This window comes from Onychostoma macrolepis, chromosome 10 (genome assembly GCF_012432095.1).
Source record: "Onychostoma macrolepis isolate SWU-2019 chromosome 10, ASM1243209v1, whole genome shotgun sequence".
NCBI classification, from domain to species: domain Eukaryota; kingdom Metazoa; phylum Chordata; class Actinopteri; order Cypriniformes; family Cyprinidae; genus Onychostoma; species Onychostoma macrolepis.
Window position 1 is genome coordinate 7,329,581 of NC_081164.1, and position 18,979 is coordinate 7,348,559.

Below are 18,979 nucleotides of genomic sequence, written 5' to 3' on the forward strand. Positions count from 1 at the left end.
CGATACAACTGTTGTTAACGAAACAAACAAGCACTCTTTGAGATGTTCAAGCCTATTTTGTAAAAGTGTCTGTGCACGTGCCAGCAGCACGCAGTGCTCGGTCACCTGTCAGCAGCGCAGTGAATGAATAGACGCTTCGCGGTGACGCACCGCACAGCTGATCTGGCAACAACGGGCAGTTCACCGAAAGGGCCGACGGTATCTGCGCGCAGGATATAATTACATGCTTCTAGCTTCAGCAGTGCGGGAATAAGGTAAGAGACCGGGGAAATACGTTTGATCTTACAGGACATGGTGCTGATGAACTGTGCTCTGTTTAATACGGTATTACACTGAGTTGGCGCGGACCGCTAAACGCCTGTGTGAGGTCTGCTAGTGTCGTTCACGAGCATTAACGTTAGGAGGAAACGTTTTGCTCTCGTGATTCACTGGACGTGACTATTAGCGTACGATGCGCTGATCAAGACAAGTGCATCCTTCATATGATCCGACAGTCGTATTACCGAGTGGGTATGAAGACAATTATAAGGAATATACAGAATAAACACACGTTTTGGCTTGAACAGCGTCCATTGAAATAACATTTACAAACGGGAGAGAAAATATGCTGCGATCGGCGTCGTTTGTACACATATGAACGAGCTCAGTTCATGCTGGTTAATGCTGCGTTATTATAGTTCAGACTGACAAACAATGTGATTATTGGTAAATGTAGCTGTGCAGGACGGGCACCCCATCACGGGGTCCCGGATGAAATAATGGACCACAGAGCGACCATTTGCTGCGCTGTCAATCTAAAAGCCACCGAAGCAGTGAAGTCAGCGACAAAAGCCTCGAGGGACTCGATGTCCCGGCTGTTTAACCAACATAGCCGTAATTTGTTTAGCATTTGCTTACATCGAACCATTTTAATACAGTATTTTGAATAAACTAGGAGCGACCAATCCAAAACTGGCAGCGCAACATAAGCCGATTTCTGATTGGTCGACTGGCTTATTAAATTTTCCCATGGTCTGTATGGTGGTGGGGATTCATTGCAGTGACTCGAATCTTTTGAATCAAATAATTAATTCAAATAAATAAATGATTATTTAAAGGGATAGTTCACCCAAAAAAGAAAACTGTGTGTCTTTTCAAGACTTTCTTACTTTTGCAGAGCAAAAAAGAAGATATTTTGAAGAATGTTGGTAAGCAAACTGTTTTGAGTGCCATTGATTTACCATTTTCTCAAATTGTTGTTTATATTACACAGAAGAAAGTAAGTCATAGAGGTTTGAAACGACATGAGGGTGAGTAAATTATGACAATATTCATTTTTGTGTGAACTATCCCTTTAAGTCTGGGTATATAATTTATTGTATAAAGAACCAGTTTATATTTTGAAAAATTAATATTATATATGTGTGTAAAATATAATTTGGAAAATGTTTAGTTTCTGTTGTTAAATCATTACGTTTATCTACCCATCATAATACTTTTATAGTACTGCATTTATTGTTTATTTATGCATGTATTTACACATTTAAATCTATTTTTATTTGTTTTAGTTGTTTTGGTCTAACCTTCTTTCATTTAGTCTAATTTAATAATAATATAAAATATTATTTTAATAATAATATAAAAGAATAATATACAGTACAGTAAAAATTATTATTTTTTAAATAGGCCTACAAGAAAAAATTGTATGCAAGAGGAAAATGGTGCTTAATAAAGTAGCGTAATAAAGCATTGAGAATGTTAATTTAGCCTAAGCAAACCGGTTTGCTCGAACAATTTTATTTAATAAATGGTTCACTCAAATGTGTTTATATTTTGAAAAATGTATATTATAAATGTGTGTAAAATATTATTTGGAAAATATTGCGTTTCTGTTATTGCGTTATTATGGTTTTCTACCATGTTATAGAACTGGATTTATTATTTATTTATGCAAGTATTTACTTATTTAAATCTAGTTTTTATTTAGATCTATTTGTTTTGATCTAACCTTCTTTCACACTAAACATTAACACTTCTTGTGGCACCTAAAATCCCTGCGTAAGTGACTGAATTCGTTATAACATATTATGCTCACCATTTATACCATATTAAGAGTGAAATATCGGCAGAAATAGTAAAAGCAGTATGCCATTTCGAAGAATTATAGAAGATTCGTTCAAACGAACCGATTCGTTCGCGAATGAATCACCGCTATTGCTCATGTCCAAAATAAGCTCCCAGGCCTTACGTCACAAACCAGACCCACAACACATAATAACACGTGTAGACAAGCCGGGGTGTTGTTTCTGTCCGCTTCCAAAACACACGGTTGCTATAGCGGGTTGAGTCAGGCAGGGCTTCAGTTCCTTCAACAGAGACTGAATGAATAGCCTACTTCCGACTCGTATAATACCGCCACTGCGTTTTTTGATTCGCGGAGATGAGTTTTGTATTTACACTGAGAGCTTAAGATGTGTTTACCCTGCAGGTGCGAAGATGAAGCGAACATGATCAGTGCCGATGGCCCCTCCACCAAGTGCGAGGAGCCCCGAGGCGCGGGGAGCAGGAGGAGGGAGTCGCCAGAAATGCTGCACCTCATGTTCGCTGTGTCCGTGTGGCTGGTGACAGGCACCACCATATCCAGCCTCAACAAATGGATATTCGCCGTGTACAATTTCAGATACCCGCTGCTTCTGTCAGCCCTCCACATGCTGACGGCGATCGTGGTGGACTACGGACTGATCAAGTTAAGGGTGATCCGGCATAAAGGCGTCGGCGAGCAGGATTTGACCACCAGCGCCAAATGCAAAGTGTTCCTGCTGAGTTTGACATTCTGTGCCAGTATCGCGTTTGGCAACTTGGGACTCAATTATGTGCAGCTGTCGTTCGCGCAGATGATCTACACCACAACGCCGCTGTTCACGCTGGCCATCTCCACGCTGATCCTCGGAAAGCAGCACCACATCCTGAAGTACACTGCGATGATGCCCATCTGCCTCGGGGCGTCCTTCAGCATAATGGGCGAGGTCCAGTTCGACCAGACCGGCTGCCTGTTTGTGTTTGCCGCCACAATGTTAAGAGGCGTAAAAACCATTCAACAAAGTAAGTTTTTTATACAACCAGGGTAGAATGAAAAATATTCCATTCAAAAACAAAATGAAAACATAAATACAATAAACCAGTCATATAGTACAACACAATAATAACATAGTAGTATACAGTAAATAAATAAAAATACAATAAAATTAATATACAAGAGGAAAGAAAGGCGTGCTTCAATAAAGTAGTAAAGCTTTGAGACTGCTCGATTCATTTAAGCGAACCGATTCGTTCGAACGATTCGATTTACATTACATTTAGTCATTTAGCAGACGCTTTTATCGACTTACAAATGAGGACGATGGAAGCAATCAAAATCAACAAAACAGCAATGATATGCAAGTGCTATAACAAGCCTCAGTTAGCTCAATGCAGTAGCCTATGTAGCAAGTTTTTATTTATTTTTTTATTATATAATAAAAAGAAAACAGATAGAATAGAGAAAGCTAGTGTTAGATTTAATGAATGGTTAACTTTTTTTGAGGTAAATGTTGTGACGTTTTCTACTTAGTTATATAGATTAGGAGTTTTCACAGTCATGGAAAACATAACTGGGAATTTTAACTGTACGTGTCAAGGTAGGCTAATTGATAAATTCATGCAAAATTATATAGTGACATTTGTCTCATGTTCAGCTCTAAAATATTTAATTGGATATAAACGGTTTTTTGTAAGATAAAATAAATCCATATGCAGTAAACACGAACTGGAAAAGTCAGGGTTATGTTACTAAAAAAAAAATAAGTCAGAGTGAGGTGTGGAACCTGAACAAGTCAAGTGATTCATAACACCTTTCGAATCGTTTTGAACGAATCACCGAAAAGAATCACCGTTCGCGAGTCGGATGACTACTAGTGCGCAGTGGAACAGCAGAGCGTTTTTCTGATCAGTTTGATAATAAAACCTGTGTTATTTTTTTCTGGAAAGGTATTTGAAGCTGTATCTAACTTAATCATCATTCAAAAAGCCACCGGCTGTTTTATTGACATCTGGAAAATAGTCTTAACCAAAAGTTCCTGATAGCACAGCCTATTTTTGTCTCTATTCAGCTAGTTCACATTCTCCTGTCATTATTTATGTAACTTCCCAGTGTTTGTCTGAGTCAGAGAGGAGAACGTCCTGTCTGCCAACAGCTGGCACATCCTGTTCCAGACACTCGCCCGTGAGAGGCCGTTGCTGTTGTTGTTGTTGTTTTAACCCAATTTCCCAAGTAACAAATGACCTCACAGAAACGGACAGGGATTGGATACTTGACTCTTTTTACTTTCTTAAAATGAGAGTCAGCTGAGCTCCATTAATTTAAGTGATCTCCTTCCGAGAGTAATTATGTAGGTGCCTGGCCCTGAGAACATCAAGGAGTGAGACTGGACTGAGGGCGAGAGTCTGCGGTTTACTGGGAGAACCTGTTTTGTACACATTTAGTCTTTTTATGACTACATATCTCGTCACATACAGCTGCAGCCGTGTATGCTGATGTTATTCATTGCTAAGTGTGTCAAAGAAAATTCTTAGTCACTGTAGAATTACATAACAACCTACAGTTTGCATGCATGCTAAATGGGCAGTGCCTTGTTGTTAACAGTCAGTGTTGCTTGTTGTTCTCTACAACTAAAGCTATGATGGGTCAATATTAGCAAACCGAGAAGGAACCAAGTGCATGTCATTGAGGCTAAATCGTATTATTTTTATATTATTACTACTACTAATAATAATAATATTTTTAAATGAAGGCAAATAAATAATCTTGGTCAGGGTGTGATATTATTATTATTATTATACATATGATATAATTAAATATATAATTAAAATATAGCCTTGGTCAGGAAGTTTAGACAATGTAGAAATAAAGTATAATTCATAATATAAAATAATATAATTATATTATCAATATAATAATTATAATATAATATAAAATGTGGTAAAAATACAGACAATATATTTAAACTGAATTAACTAAATTACATAGATGTTTAATAATGAATTAATTGACTGTAAAGTTATTTATACACATTTATATTTTATTTATATTTACAGGCCCCATGAGGTATTAAGTTGTCAAGAATTTTGAACATATTTCAGCCATGCATCCTGACAAATTTGTGTTAAATTGTAAAGAATGAGCATTGACTAAAGATAATTTTGCCAAATTATAACATATTAGTTTGATTACTCACCGCTTCACTCAGAAAACATTTCTATATATATATATATATATATATTCTACATTTCTTTGTAATTAATTTAGACTGTAATTAATTTACTCACCCACTTTGCATTCTTGGTCCAGGAGAGATACTCCATGTGGTTTATGTAGGTCATCTGTTGGTTTTATATTTCAGTGGTCTATTTTAGTTGTGACCGTTGCATCACAGAGGTTAAGGTTGTTTACTATATGCGTCACACCATATCTTAGCATGTGCATCGGTAAATGAAAATCCAGATGGCCAAAAATGTGTGTCAGTGCTGAGCAACTACATATAGAGGTATAATAGCTAAACTAACACACTCTTTCTTTTGTATATGTATAATTATCAGGCATCTTGCTCCAGGAGGAGAAGATCAACTCTGTCTTCCTACTGTATCTGATGTCCATCCCCAGCTTCTGCATCCTGGCCGTAGCCGCCCTGGTTCTGGAGAACTGGGCCGCACTGCAGTCCCCTTTCCAGTATGACCACCACCTCTGGGGTTTCATCTTGCTCAGCTGTCTGGGCTCAGTGCTTTACAACCTGGCCAGCTGCTGTGTCATCACCCTGACCTCCGCTGTCACGCTGCACATCCTGGGAAACCTGAACGTGGTGGGGAACCTGCTGCTCTCTCAGCTGCTGTTTGGGCACGAGCTGACGGCTCTTAGCTGTGCTGGAGCTGCGCTCACCCTCTCAGGCATGATCATCTACCAGAACTCAGAGATCATCGTAGCTTACATCGACGCACGGAGAGCCAGGACACCAGCCGGTGGCAGTGGAGAGGACGTGGTTTGTGTTAAGGAGAATGATTCAAGCATATCAAAGACTCCAGAACCTTGTTCAGAAGAAGAATCATCTGCAGAAGCAGCTCAAGAAGCTAACGAGAGGACAGATAATGAGGTTCATGAGAAAATAGACTGAAGAGACTTAAAGGCTGTGTTCCAAAACCTAGTGAGCTGCAGTGCTGCTGTCTATAGCTAAACTCCTGACTTTTTTCTTGCATGGAGTACAAGGAAAGTGAAAAGTGGTCATGGCTCTCTTTGGTCCACAACCACTTTTATTAGATGGAAAAGAGAAGCTTGGGCCAGGTTATTATAGTTAACTAAAACAACAAAAAAATGTGTTCATTGAAATAAATATTAACTAAAGTTAAAAAAAAAAGTTTTTATTTTTTTTATTTCAGGTAGTTGCCAAAACTGAAATATGTACTAAAATGAAAATTAAAAACAAATAAATATATAATAATTAAGTTATATTAAAAAAACAAAAACAACAAAAAATTATAAAAACACAACAAAATTACAGCACGCCGATATATAGCACGGTATATAGCTACGGGCGTTCCGAGTTCGAATCCCGGCCCGAGGACCTTTCCTGATCCCGCCTCCCCTCTCTCTCCCACTTCACTTCCTGTCTACAGTACTGATAGGAATCCTAATAATAGGCAAAATCGCCAAAAATAAATCTTTAAAAAAAAATGACAATGGAAAATATAAAAATAAAAACTTTAACAGAAAACAACCCCGCATAACTTATAACCAATCTGGAATGCTTTACATAGGCAGTAATTTTGTTTATCATACAAATAGCACTCCTGTCACGAAGCGCACAAGAAACTCACCTCAAGTGATTTTAAAGCCCAAAGTATACTTTGCTTTTGACTTGAATGCTTGATTTTGTGTACAGCCGAACACATAGCTTTTCAAATTATACTTTGACGTGCGACATGTGGCCAATACAAAATTTTGTCCTTATCCAGTGTCTGCATTGTTTCGTTCCAAATGTGATAAATAGCTTTGCTCATGTTTAAACTAGAATCTAATGTATCTATTTCCCTTCACACAAGCACTTGTCAGCATGGCCATCTATTGTTGTTGCCGTGTGTTTGTTGTTGTCTCTGTTTTCTCTATTTTAAGGTTGTCAATTAGTGCATGTGCTTGTTGTCAAGACGCACATGTGAGTTGAGCGTACAGAGCATGCGCAATTAGAAAAATCTATCTGCACACATACAAACAAAAGTATACTTTGGGCATAGAGTTTAGCGTTAGCATGTTGCTAAACTAACACTGTGGTACTCAAAATACAAAGCACAACAATACTGGATAACATAGTCTATTTTTAATTCAATTGAACTCTTTTATTGATGCTTTTCAGTTTTGAATGAATTAAGTATATTATTTACATTCAATGTTTGCGATCTACGATGCCTAAGAAGTGCAGTGTACATAGACAGTTCACTAGGTTTTGGAACAGAAGACTGAGCATCATCCAGTGTTAGCTGGTTTAATATGGAGTCTGATTAGATACGAGGTGTCCTGGTTGGCGGTGATAATGATGATGATATTGGAGGTGTAGTTTTCCCCAGTACCTCCTCACTGTGCCAATATATTTAATTTCAGTCATCCTTCCAATGGAGAAGCACCATCTACTAGATCTCTGAGACTGACTGACTGAGTACATGCCTTTTTTTAGCAGATGCCGACGGCAACAGTTTGTTTGGATTTTATTACCTCTGTGTTTTGCCAACACACGCTTATAAGTGCGTGAAAACTCCTGCATGAGCATCGGGAAGATCTCCAATATCCTGCCATATTCATTCTGTGACTGTGTGTCTATCTAATGCACTGTGAAATACAACTGATCCGTTTGCTCTGGTCCTCTTTAGCTGTTACTGGACTTGTCACTTTTTGAATACTAGAGATAGACACACAAAAACATACATAGGAATAATGTATTTTTAGGTACTGTAATCAGCCGTCTCGATTTGGTGATATGGGACGGTACTATTAAGGCAGCTTTCTGTAGGATGCCATGTTTAAACAAATGTCCTGTGTTTGTTACAGCACTATCACTTTTCATCTTGGTTATGTTTACATAATGGAGACGAGCAAGATTACTGGCTCCTTACTTGGGTTCACTTTTATTCAGCTTCGTGCACTATTCAGAAATTAGTTTTATACCTCTCTGGTTTAGTACAAGCTAATATTCTTCCTCTTCTTATCTCATTACTGCAATGCATCTGAATGTTTTGCAATCTGACGTTTTTCACATTGCAGTAATGAGAACTAGGAAACTTTCTTTACAAGATTGTATTTATTAATTTTTTTATGTAAGTAAAATTTGACCGGGCATGTTCCTGACAAGCTTGAGTGAGATTAACCCAAAGTAACAGCTGAGAGCATTTTTTAATATAATGTTATGAAAAGGCAGGCAGGTTTAAACTGGTGCCTCTTATGTAATTCCCAGGGCATGTAATTATTATTAGGTTTCTCTAAGGAGTCTCAAACATCTTTAGCACACTATAATCTCTTAGGAGAAATCAAAATGATATTTTCTCTCCCATTGTCCTCTTTAAATCCTCCACTAATGGTCTCCTTGCTCGTCTCCTCTGAATAGATGCTCATCCTTTTTCATTAGTTTCTTGATTGTTTTTTTGTTTTGTTTTTTTTGTTTAATTGACACCTGCTGGACAGTATTATTTTCCCTCCACTTCGATTTGTGTGTTTTGATGCTGTTACAAAAAAAAAAAAAAAAAAAACTGACACTAAAAGAGGTTATAGACCAAGGTACACATAGCAAGGTCATTCCCTCAAAGAGTTTTGTTGCCATCTGCTGGATAGAAAATGGATTTGCATTTATTATTATGACTTTGTTTTTAACTGAATTGAAGTGCATTAGATAGAAATATCAGGCATTTTGCCTTTTTCCCAGCATGTTGGGAATTCATAGCTGGGGTTTAGTACGACATAACAACTCACTCAAACCATTTTTGGGGTCTTAGATTTGGCTAACTGGAAATGAATGAGGATGTGAATGTATCAGTGTTGCAGTTTAGGCAGTCTTATGGAGCCATGATAAAAGCCTACGCTGAAACAAGTGTGCCTACCAGAGGGCTGATTTCATAAGGAAACACCAGCCTTTCAAGCTTTATTTATTAAGGTCTCAACTGTCCATTCATGCTTCAGTGTTTGCACTCATTACTTCACTTCTAGTGAGCAGCATCATAGGAAAGGCATTGTACAAGATCGATTGATTTATTTGGTGTTATCCATTGTTAAGGGTGGTATATTTGAAATTTACACGAGGGGGTGCTAACACTTCTATTAATCGGCTGTGCAGGCATGGTTAATGGCCTATGGCCATCATTTCAAGATGGCCCCATTAAACAGCCTAGCTGATACACAAGTCTGGTCCGGTCACATTTATTGTTGATCAACAAAATCCAGTTATTTCAGCAGGAACTGATTGGGAAATTCTTCATGCAAATTCACCTCACTGACCAACAGAAGGTTGATTTGTTTAAAGGTGACTTAAGGGTAAACTCTGCTTCGTACATCGCTTTTTCGCTGAAATTTTGCTAAAGTGACCGCACCTTATCACTGAATGCGAGTTACGCAACACTGCGTTTTCATATTGTATAATGTTCGTCCAGTATCTCTGTACTACAAGCACAGTGGTTAACTGCAATTAGTATAAAATGATTATCAACAGAATAAAAGCTAAGTTTCTGACTTGTCAGATAAATACCTCAGATGTTATTGCTTATTCCTGTGATGACGTTTGTTGACATTTTACTGGGTCACTAATGTACTGGGTAATGTTTTGAATGCTGAGATCTCTGAACATAGAGTGACAGTCGTGGTACTGATGGTTTTGATGGGTCTTTTATTGGTTGCAGCGCAAAATTGCACTGACGATTTGCATAAATGTATGGCTCCTGTGTATATATGGTTTCTGATGTCAGCAAAATATCAGATGTAAATGCTTATTTTATTATATTTATGTATTTTACAATCATGTAAAGTTGTTAATATACTGGTACAAAAACCAAACAGTCTCATGCCTTCTGCTGTCACATCTCAGTATAGTAGCAGTATGCTAAAGCTTGTTAGGAATATGTTAGTAACATGCTAGCAACAGCTAAAACATGTTAACAACATGTTAAATCATACTAGAAATATGTTAGCAATGTGTTGAAATGTTAGAAATATGTAAAAAATGGTAAAACATGTTAGAAATATGCTAAAACATGCTAACAACATCATAAATCATACTAGAAACATGTTAATGTTACCAACATGTTGAAATGTTAAAAATGTTCAAACATGGTAACAGTGTGTTAAAGCCTGCTAGCAGCATGTTAAAACATTAGAAACACGTTAGCAACAATAAATACTACATACTAGAAACATGTTAAAACATGTTAGCATATGTGTTGAAATGTTATAAATGTTAAAACATGCTAAAAATGTTGAAACATGGTAACAGTGTGTTAAAGCCTGCTAGTAGCATGTTAAAACATTAGAAATATGCTAAAACATGCTAGCAACATAATAAATCATACTAGAAACATGTTAAAACATGTTAGCAATGTGTTGAAATGTTAGAAATGTTAAAACATGCTAAAAATGTTGAAACATGGTAGCAATGTGTTAAAACCTGCTTGTAGCATGTTTAAACATTAGAAATATGCTAAACCATGCTAGAAGCATGCTAGCAACATAATAAATCATACTAGAAACATGTTAAAACATATTAGCAATGTGTTGAAATGTTAAAACGTGCTAAAAATGTTAAAACATGCTAGCAGCATATTAAAACATTAGAAATATGTTAAAACATGTAATGAATGTGTTAAAACATGCTAGAAACATGCTAACAACCTAATAAATCATACTCTAAACATGTTAGCAATGTGTTAAAATATGCTAGCATGATAGTGGTCAAGTATAGTCTGAGATTTTGTTTTCCTGTTTAAAAAATAAATAAATAAAAATACTGTGATAAACCTAAAATGGAACTAATAGGGGCCATTAAAATGCAGACTGTTTCAATAGCTTAACCACAAGATATAAACAATATGCATGTTAACATAATTTTAGCGTGAACAAAATCATTTACCAACCTAAAAAGTTTTTGGTGTCACAACATAACGCTGTAAACCTTAAAATACATAAGTTTAAACAAAAGATAATAATAAGCTCCACATTCCTGCTTTTAAATTGTATTTACTTACTGTCAACTGAGCTTAACTTATATTGAACCTTATATTTTCGCTTAGATGACAGCAGCCAGTTTTGCACAGTTTAGCAAAACTAGCATTTCATCCATGTTGAAAGTTATGAAACATTACATTGTAAGTGCCTTTGCATGACTCCGTCACAATAACAGCACCACTTTTGTATAATTAATATGCCACATTAGTCACAATGACTCACTGAACATCCAGTCTAAGTCAAGGTTTCCTTCACCCTCACTGTTTCCATGTGTCATGCTAGCTAGTCTCTGCCAGCTAATGACCACAATCAGCCACCACTAGGTGGAGCCAAACACTCCTTTTTCATTACAACGCCTCCATCATACTCTAATGTGAACGTGAAAATGTACATGTGCCAATGACATTTCTGGCCCCTGCTTTTGCAGATAAATGCTGCAACGAGCGTGTTTATGTCTGCATAGGAGAAAAGGATGTATCTGATCTGTGTAAACATGGAGGTGCAGCTAGGCAACATCTTTCTTATGCCTTAATAAGGCAGTGTTCTCCGGCTGTCCACTCATTCACTGTTTAGTTCAGCATAGAGCCAGGCCACCTGCTTATGCAATCACTGTCAACACACAGCGTGCTGGGGGCAGTTTATCTCAACATTCTCGTTCCTCTGGTTTTCAAACATATAAATACTCCGATACCACTTTTGAAAGTGACAGTGTTTAGATAAAATAATGACGCAGTGTTATCTTGTGAGTAAAAACTGACAGTAGGGAAAGATCAGGACAAGCAGTGCCAAATACGTCACTAATATCCCGTTCTGCTCTTTCCACTTTTTTTTCCTGGTCCCTTCAGAAGAGGGTGATGAGGGTCGGGGTGGGAGGGCTCTCACGATGACTCTGAAAAACTCAGTCACTCCAGCATCTGAGTTAAGTAGAGTTGAGTGTATGTGATTCCACAGTGCACCTTTCTACATCAGACCGCAAGACCTTTCCTCTCAGACAGCTGCAGTGAGATCGGTGAGCTTCATCTCTCTGTTTCTTATTTTACAAGAACTTTTTTTGTTGTTTTTCTAATGAATTTCCATCCATCTTTCAGTGTAGTGATTGTGTGATTACATAACAGCTATTAGACCAGTGTAAGAGCAAATTGTTTTTGAGCGGTTATATAAATTCTGCAGACATTATTATGTGTTATTAGGTTAAAACTGTATTATGGCATCCAGAAACAATATTATCTATTCTGCTAGCTTCAGCCCACACATTAAACCCAATACATACTAACATACAGCATGACTAAAGTGTATCTGGATGCTTGAGACATCTGCACTCAAATGCTGACAGAGCATTTCTCAGGACTTAATTCAATTTTCTGAGCCACTTTTGCAATGACTTTTGGTGTACACAGATATCAGAGTAGTTTAAGGCATTAGCTATGAACATAATCCACTAACGTTTGACAGCTACACTCTTAAAAATAAAGGTGCTTAAAAGGTTGTTCACAGCGATGCCATAGAAGAATAATATTTGGTTCCACAAAGAACCATTCAGTCAAAGACTTATTTTTCAATGCTTTTGTGAGTGAACGCAAAGTTTCTTGGGGAAACTTCATTTCCAAAATTATTCATCTATTCCCTCGTTTAGTGGCCAAATTCTACTAAGCTGTTCCCTCATTTTAATCAAGTTACACTGTCACCACAATTTAACTAAAATGAGAGAGCTGATTAAAAAATCATGGGAACAAATTAGTACAACGTGGCCATTATTTGCCTACAACAAGGGAAGTAATTAATAAATTGTGGGAATAAATTCTTAAGTTGTGGCCACAATATATTTATTTTCACATCATGTATAGGGCCATGGACTTTTGTGAGCGAATGCAGCAGTTTTGGGGAATACAATAATAATATATATATATATATATATGTATATATGTATATATATATATATATATATATATGTATATATTGTTTTATCATTTAAAACCTACAAACACTTTTTTTTTATTAAAAATTAAATATTTTCTGTCTAATGCAGCAGTATTAATACATTTTCAAATTATTAAAGGGATGTTTCACACAAAAATAAAAATGATGTCTTCATTTACCATTTACTCATCCTCGTGTCATTCCAAACTTTAAAAATTAGGAATGTTTTCCCCCCATTTAATGGAAATCAAAAGGGGTCCAATGTTGTTTGGGATCTTCTTTCCAAAGAGAAAAGAAAGTCATACATGTTTGGAACGACATGAGAATGATGACAGAATTTTTATCCCTTTTAAGTATCTGAATATTGTTGGGGCCACTGTACTCACAAATATTCTCCACTCATGAAGCATGTTATTCCACAGATGTCTTTGCCTTTGAGTTGTTACAGGACTATGGGCAGAAGGTGCAAGACACATTCCTAAAGCACTGGCTTATGTCAATGCCAACCTGCATGGTTTCTGTTTATGTTAAGATTAATATTTGGGCGTTGCCATTCCGCATAAACGGATGCAAACAGTCATCATTATGTGTGGTCTGAAGCAACTTGACATTTAATATGTGAAAAAACAACCACACAAATATTCTTTTATATAATCTGTTTGTTCAGAAACCACTCAAACCAATAATTTGGCTGCGATTAATTAGACTAGCAATTTGTAGCAACAAACAAGCATCTTGGAGTTTCTCAAAATATCTCTGTACTAGTAGCTCTCACACAAATCATTCAGCTAGAATCTCTTTCCCTCAATTTTCCGTAAACGTACTCATTCCCACGCACACATGGAGATACACACATCTCGTAACCTGGCTCCATAAACACCTCCTGTTCCTCCTTCTGTCCCAGCTGTCACTAAAGATGGAGGGTGAGAAGGGAACATTAGAGGCAGGTACCAAAGAGCAACCTGATATGACGGGTCCCCTGACAGCCGAACAGCTGGCAGCTATAGAGGATGAAGAGATCCTCAATAATATGGTAAGAGGCAACTAATGGCGCTACAGGCGCAGTGGGTTTGTTATCATGGTTTCCATATTTAGGAAAGTGTTTCCTTTCTGTTTATTGCATGTACTAGCTAGATAAGGCTGTGGATTTCGAGGAGAGGAAAATTATCCGCGCTGCCATGAGAGAACTGCTGAAGAGAAAGAGGGGTGAGGACCGGGTCATGTCCCTAATGTCACAGATTCAGTATATATGGCTCAGACATGGTCTGCTGAGTCTAATGTGCTTCCTGACATTATTTTAGGTGAATCTCACAAAACTTGTCAGGAATCTGAATCACATTTAAGTCAAAAGAAATGAATATATTTAGCATGAAGAAAATGAAGAATATTTGTACAAATATATTCAACATTCAAGTATCATTATCTTTATCTCATTACCATATTCATTATTATTAGTATTATCATATTCTTAAAACTTTAATACAATGAATTTGAAATTAAGTTAAAGTTAAAGGCAGTATAACAAATACTAACATCATGTAAAAATACTTTACAATTTCAATAATATATAATGATATAGAAAATAATAAATTAAGGGAATTTTTGCATTACAGTAATAAAAATGAGAGTTTTTGTATCATTTAAAAAATGAACAGGTAGTGTCTTTAATTGGCACAAAAATAATGTAACAAAGCAAAATATCAAAGTAATAAAATAATATAATTAAAAAGGTTATCATTGTCTTCTTATTTATATAATAATAAATATAATTTACAATTTTATATGTGAAATAATATCACAAAAATTTAAGGTCAGTAATTTTTGCTCACCAAAGGCTGCATTTGTGTGATGAAAATACAGTAAAAGCCAGTAATATTGTGAAAAAAAATATATATATATTTAAATATATATTAAAAAGTAATTTTTTCCTGTGATCAAAGCTAAATTTTCAGTATCATTACTCCTGTCTTTAGTGTCACATGATCCTTCAGAAATCATTAATATGCTGAGTTCAGCTCAAGAAACATTTCTTATTATTATCAATGTTGAAAACAGTTGAGCTGCTTCATATTTTTGTAGAAACAAGGCATTTTTACGGTGGCTGAGAGAGCTCAACGCGCTGCAACTTCAGAAAACACATGCAAATAGAAAAAGCACCAGCAAATCAAGAAAACATCTTCATCAGTTTGACAGCAGGTGGTGCAAATGATCACAACACAAACAAATAAAGAAATGCGCTGCCAATTCTCACAACACAACCAAATAAAGAATTTTATTTGCAGTGCGTTTCTTTGTTTGGTTGTGTTGTGAGTATTTGCAGCGCGCGTGTTGTCAAATTGATGAAGTTGTTTTCTTAATTTGCAGGCGTTTTTTTCTATTTGCAGTGCGTTTCTTTATTTGGTTGTGTTGTGAGCATTTGCAGCGCGCATATTGTCAAATTGATTAAGTTGTTTTCTTAATTTGCAGGTATTTTTTCTATTTGCAGCATGTTGAGCTCTCTCGGCCACCGTACATTTTTCACTTTTGATCAATTTAATGAGTCCTTGCTATGTAAAAGTATTCATTTTGTTAAAAAAAAAAAAAGACCCCTAACATTTGAACAGTAGTTTGTGAAAATAAGCCAGACATGTTCTTGACAGGTTTCATGAGATTCCGCCTTTAAGAGTCCTTACTATTACACAAACAACCAAAGGAAGTAAACTCAGTAAAATAAACTTCTGCTGTTCCTATTCAGAAAACAATTATTTCGTTTGTTTTTGTTTTCTGAGTGAAACACCTCTGTTTCTGTCAGAGCGCCGTGATAGAGAGCGAGCGGCCCGAATGGAGAACCTGCGTCAGCAGGGTGGCGGAGGAAAGACTGGTAATGCTAATGGCGCTCAGTACAACACACACAGTGAGTGACCATCACTCATGAGGCTCTGAACACTATACTGTACCTTCTTTACTGCACTTCTATCTGCAAGGCTTTGATAACCTTTCTATTTTTACTTCACTTCGGTACAGGGATGGCTCAGGCAAAATCATTTTCTCCACCAACCTCTACTTCCTCTCCAAAAACTGTGGGCAGGTGAGTCATTCCTAGAGTCCTGACAGGACGACAGCATGGGATGTATCCCGTTGATTGATTGTGCTGTTTTCCTCCTAAAGCCCGGCTCAGTCCCATGTGGCCAGGGTTAAAGTACCGGGCAGCTCGGCGGTCGGGGGCCCAAATACCAAAGATGTCAAACAGATGCTGCTGGACTGGTGCCGGGTCAAGACTGAACCATATGAGGTGGGCCTGAAGAGACAAAATAAGATCAAATCAAACAGTTTCTTGTTTTGCTACATGTCTCGGGCTCTGCTAGCCTCCCTGTGTGAATCCACTGGAAATGTCCAGGTCAAATTTCACAACAAAATCCAAAAATTATTACAAATAAGCTAATTTCCCATAAATGTAATGCATCCTGATTTTTTAACATTTAATTTTTGTAAATGCTCAATTTTGATTCCCTTTATTACAACCAAAAACTGTGTTGTTGTTTTTTATTTAATGTTAAATTTATTTCCATGTAAATCAGCATAAATTTATCAAATACTTTATGTATAAATACTTTCTTTTTTTATTTGCATTATAATGTAAATTAGTTATAATGTTATAATGTATAATTATAATGTAAATTAGTTGTGTGATGTTGGGTGTCGTTTATCATTTAAACATAAAACCTAATGGTCCTAAAAATGGGCTTTTTTATTTATTTCTTAGGTTTTTTTTCCTTCACAGCTTTGTTGTGATTTTCCCTCTTATACTTGTTTCTATGTTTAGGGTGTGAACATCCAAAATTTCTCCTCTAGCTGGGCAGACGGTCTGGCGTTTTGTGCCCTGGTGCACAGGTTCTTCCCAGAGGGCTTTGAATATTGCACTCTCGACCCCTATGATCGCAGGGCCAACTTTGAGAAAGCATTCAAGACTGCAGAGTAAGACTTGACACTATTTAATTGTTCAATATATTAATATTTAATGTAATTCATTTTATTTATAATTGATTTTCAAATATAATTAAATTTTAATGTATTTAAATAAGTGTGTTTAATATTCTTTAATTGTTTTATTCATTTTTCAAATTAACTTAACTTAAATTCTTAATATTTTTTTATCCAGGCACATTTTATAATTAAAACTGCATAAATAATTTAATGAAGACATCACTATTTTCTAACACTATTGTAATCAGAATTGTGTGGTAAGCAGAGGAAATGTGCTTTAGGTATTTTGCTACTAAAATGTGCTTGAGTCATGAAAATAATGTCACAATGCAAAAAAAAAAAAACCACATAACGGTCCTAAAAATAGGCTTAATTTTTTTAATACGTGTAGGACACTAGCTGACTGTCCTCGCCTGCTGGACGTTGATGACTTGATGCGGATGCGAGAGCCCGACTGGAAGTGTGTGTACACGTATCTCCAGGAGTTTTACCGCTGCCTAGTAGAGAAAGGCCTCGTCAAGACTAAAAAGAAGATGCCATAGAAACTTTCACATTTTGAGCGTTTTCACTGTAAATGACCAAGGAACTACAAAAGGCACACAACATAGCGCACATGTGACCTGACCTGAAGCTTCTACCAAAGATCAGTCTATTATGTACTTATGCTCTTCTCTGTTTCATACACGCATGCAGCAGATGAGGATTATAACCTGTGTGTTTTGTGCTCGGGTACAGCTGGGGCTCTAAAACGGTGCATTCCTATGAGATTACACATGCATTAATCTCAGTCTATGCTTAGAGATTGTGTGAAAGTGTGTGTGCGTACATGCGGATGGCTTTTTATGGTACTGCTACTCCCTGTTTTGAATGCGCTCCAGCACTGAGACATCAGGCTTATAAGGGCATGAGATCTAATGCGGAATTACTTAACCCAGATTTATTGTTTGTTTAAAAATATAGACGAGGGCACTTTTACTATTATATAAGAGTTCAGAAAGAAAAACAAAGCCTTGGAAATATCTCCCTGCTTTTGCTTGTACAGCATGAATAACAGCTTGAATAGTTTTCGGTTTCTCTCAGTTTGTTTGGATCTGAAGTCCATCATACTAAGCGTTTGCTTAGTACTACAAAAACCCTAGAACTGCACTAAGAGAGATTAGGTCCAATAAAACCTCTCACTCAGGGATAGACAGGCCCTTGAGGCCTGTAAGATGCCTGTAAGTCTTGTTTCAGAAGGCCAATGGTAGTGCTTTTAAAATGTTCTCGACACTTTATTTGCTGCATGGCTAATGACTTAAGTGCACTTTAGATCATGTGTATTTTGAGCACAGAATTGACACTTCTATTGTAGCTAATAACATATGATATAATACAAATTATGTAAGTATTATTATCTAGTGCTTTAAGTCATATAAGTACAATTTCTGTAAATCTGTATCTGGTTTGATTAAATTATGGGTGTTATTTTCCTCCCACAATGCCTCACCAAGTGTTTGCCAAGTATTATTAAATGTGATAATCTTCTCTGTGCTTTTTTTTCTCTTTACTGAAACACACACACACACACACATACACATAATTTATTACTGGATTTTAGTGACAAACCAAATAATATCACAAAATTCATCAAATCAACTGCTAATACTTCACTGATGGTGGTGCTGTTATTTTCCCACTAAAATGACATCACTTCCTGAAGGATTATGCAATTGGATTTTGTTAAAGGAGTAGGCTATTACAAAAAATAACTGGATGAAAAGTGATATTGAGAACACAGTAACATTAAAATATGAATTGATTACCAATTAAAACAATATTCTTACAAAAATATGTTCTGTTCAA

At 36.4% G+C, this 18,979-nt stretch overlaps 2 protein-coding genes and 1 long non-coding RNA gene across 5 annotated transcripts in view; 2 read left to right on the plus strand and 1 right to left on the minus strand.

The window, feature by feature from the left end:
* Positions 1 to 18,979, minus strand: part of LOC131547785 (uncharacterized) — a 30,094-nt gene that overhangs the window by 9,667 nt on the left and 1,448 nt on the right. Inside the window, exon 2 of the long non-coding RNA XR_009273011.1 lies at positions 16,212 to 16,451. This is a non-coding gene — a long non-coding RNA (uncharacterized LOC131547785). The remainder of the gene's footprint in view (positions 1 to 16,211; positions 16,452 to 18,979) is intronic.
* Positions 133 to 11,063, plus strand: slc35e4 (solute carrier family 35 member E4). Of its 2 annotated transcripts, XM_058788437.1 has the most exons (3): positions 133 to 254; positions 2,468 to 3,081; positions 5,614 to 11,063. In XM_058788437.1, exons 2-3 carry the CDS (start codon positions 2,487 to 2,489, stop codon positions 6,180 to 6,182), a joined length of 1,164 nt encoding a protein of 387 aa, XP_058644420.1. In that variant the 5' UTR covers positions 133 to 254; positions 2,468 to 2,486; the 3' UTR covers positions 6,183 to 11,063. The 2 variants fall into 2 exon arrangements, with proteins under 2 accessions (XP_058644420.1, XP_058644419.1); XM_058788436.1 differs by lacking the exon at positions 133 to 254 and having other exon boundaries at positions 1,354 to 3,081.
* On the plus strand, positions 12,075 to 18,660 carry smtna (smoothelin a). 2 transcript variants are annotated; one of them, XM_058788439.1, is made up of 8 exons: positions 12,075 to 12,266; positions 14,079 to 14,207; positions 14,305 to 14,380; positions 15,966 to 16,034; positions 16,178 to 16,241; positions 16,322 to 16,445; positions 16,977 to 17,128; positions 17,529 to 18,660. In XM_058788439.1, exons 2-8 carry the CDS (start codon positions 14,091 to 14,093, stop codon positions 17,677 to 17,679), a joined length of 753 nt encoding a protein of 250 aa, XP_058644422.1. In that variant the 5' UTR covers positions 12,075 to 12,266; positions 14,079 to 14,090; the 3' UTR covers positions 17,680 to 18,660. The 2 variants fall into 2 exon arrangements, with proteins under 2 accessions (XP_058644422.1, XP_058644421.1); XM_058788438.1 differs by having other exon boundaries at positions 12,081 to 12,266; positions 15,966 to 16,067.

Excerpts from the sequence above, each read along its gene's own strand:
- smtna (XM_058788438.1), top strand. The coding sequence starts at position 14,091 with ATGGAGGGTGAGAAGGGAACATTAGAGGCAGGTACCAAAGAGCAACCT. Across the intron at positions 16,068-16,177 it reads CGCTCAGTACAACACACACA|GGATGGCTCAGGCAAAATCA; the intron begins GTGAGTGACCAT and ends ACTTCGGTACAG. Across the intron at positions 16,446-16,976 it reads TCAAGACTGAACCATATGAG|GGTGTGAACATCCAAAATTT; the intron begins GTGGGCCTGAAG and ends TTCTATGTTTAG.
- slc35e4 (XM_058788436.1), top strand. The coding sequence starts at position 2,451 with ATGTGTTTACCCTGCAGGTGCGAAGATGAAGCGAACATGATCAGTGCC. Across the intron at positions 3,082-5,613 it reads CGTAAAAACCATTCAACAAA|GCATCTTGCTCCAGGAGGAG; the intron begins GTAAGTTTTTTA and ends TATAATTATCAG.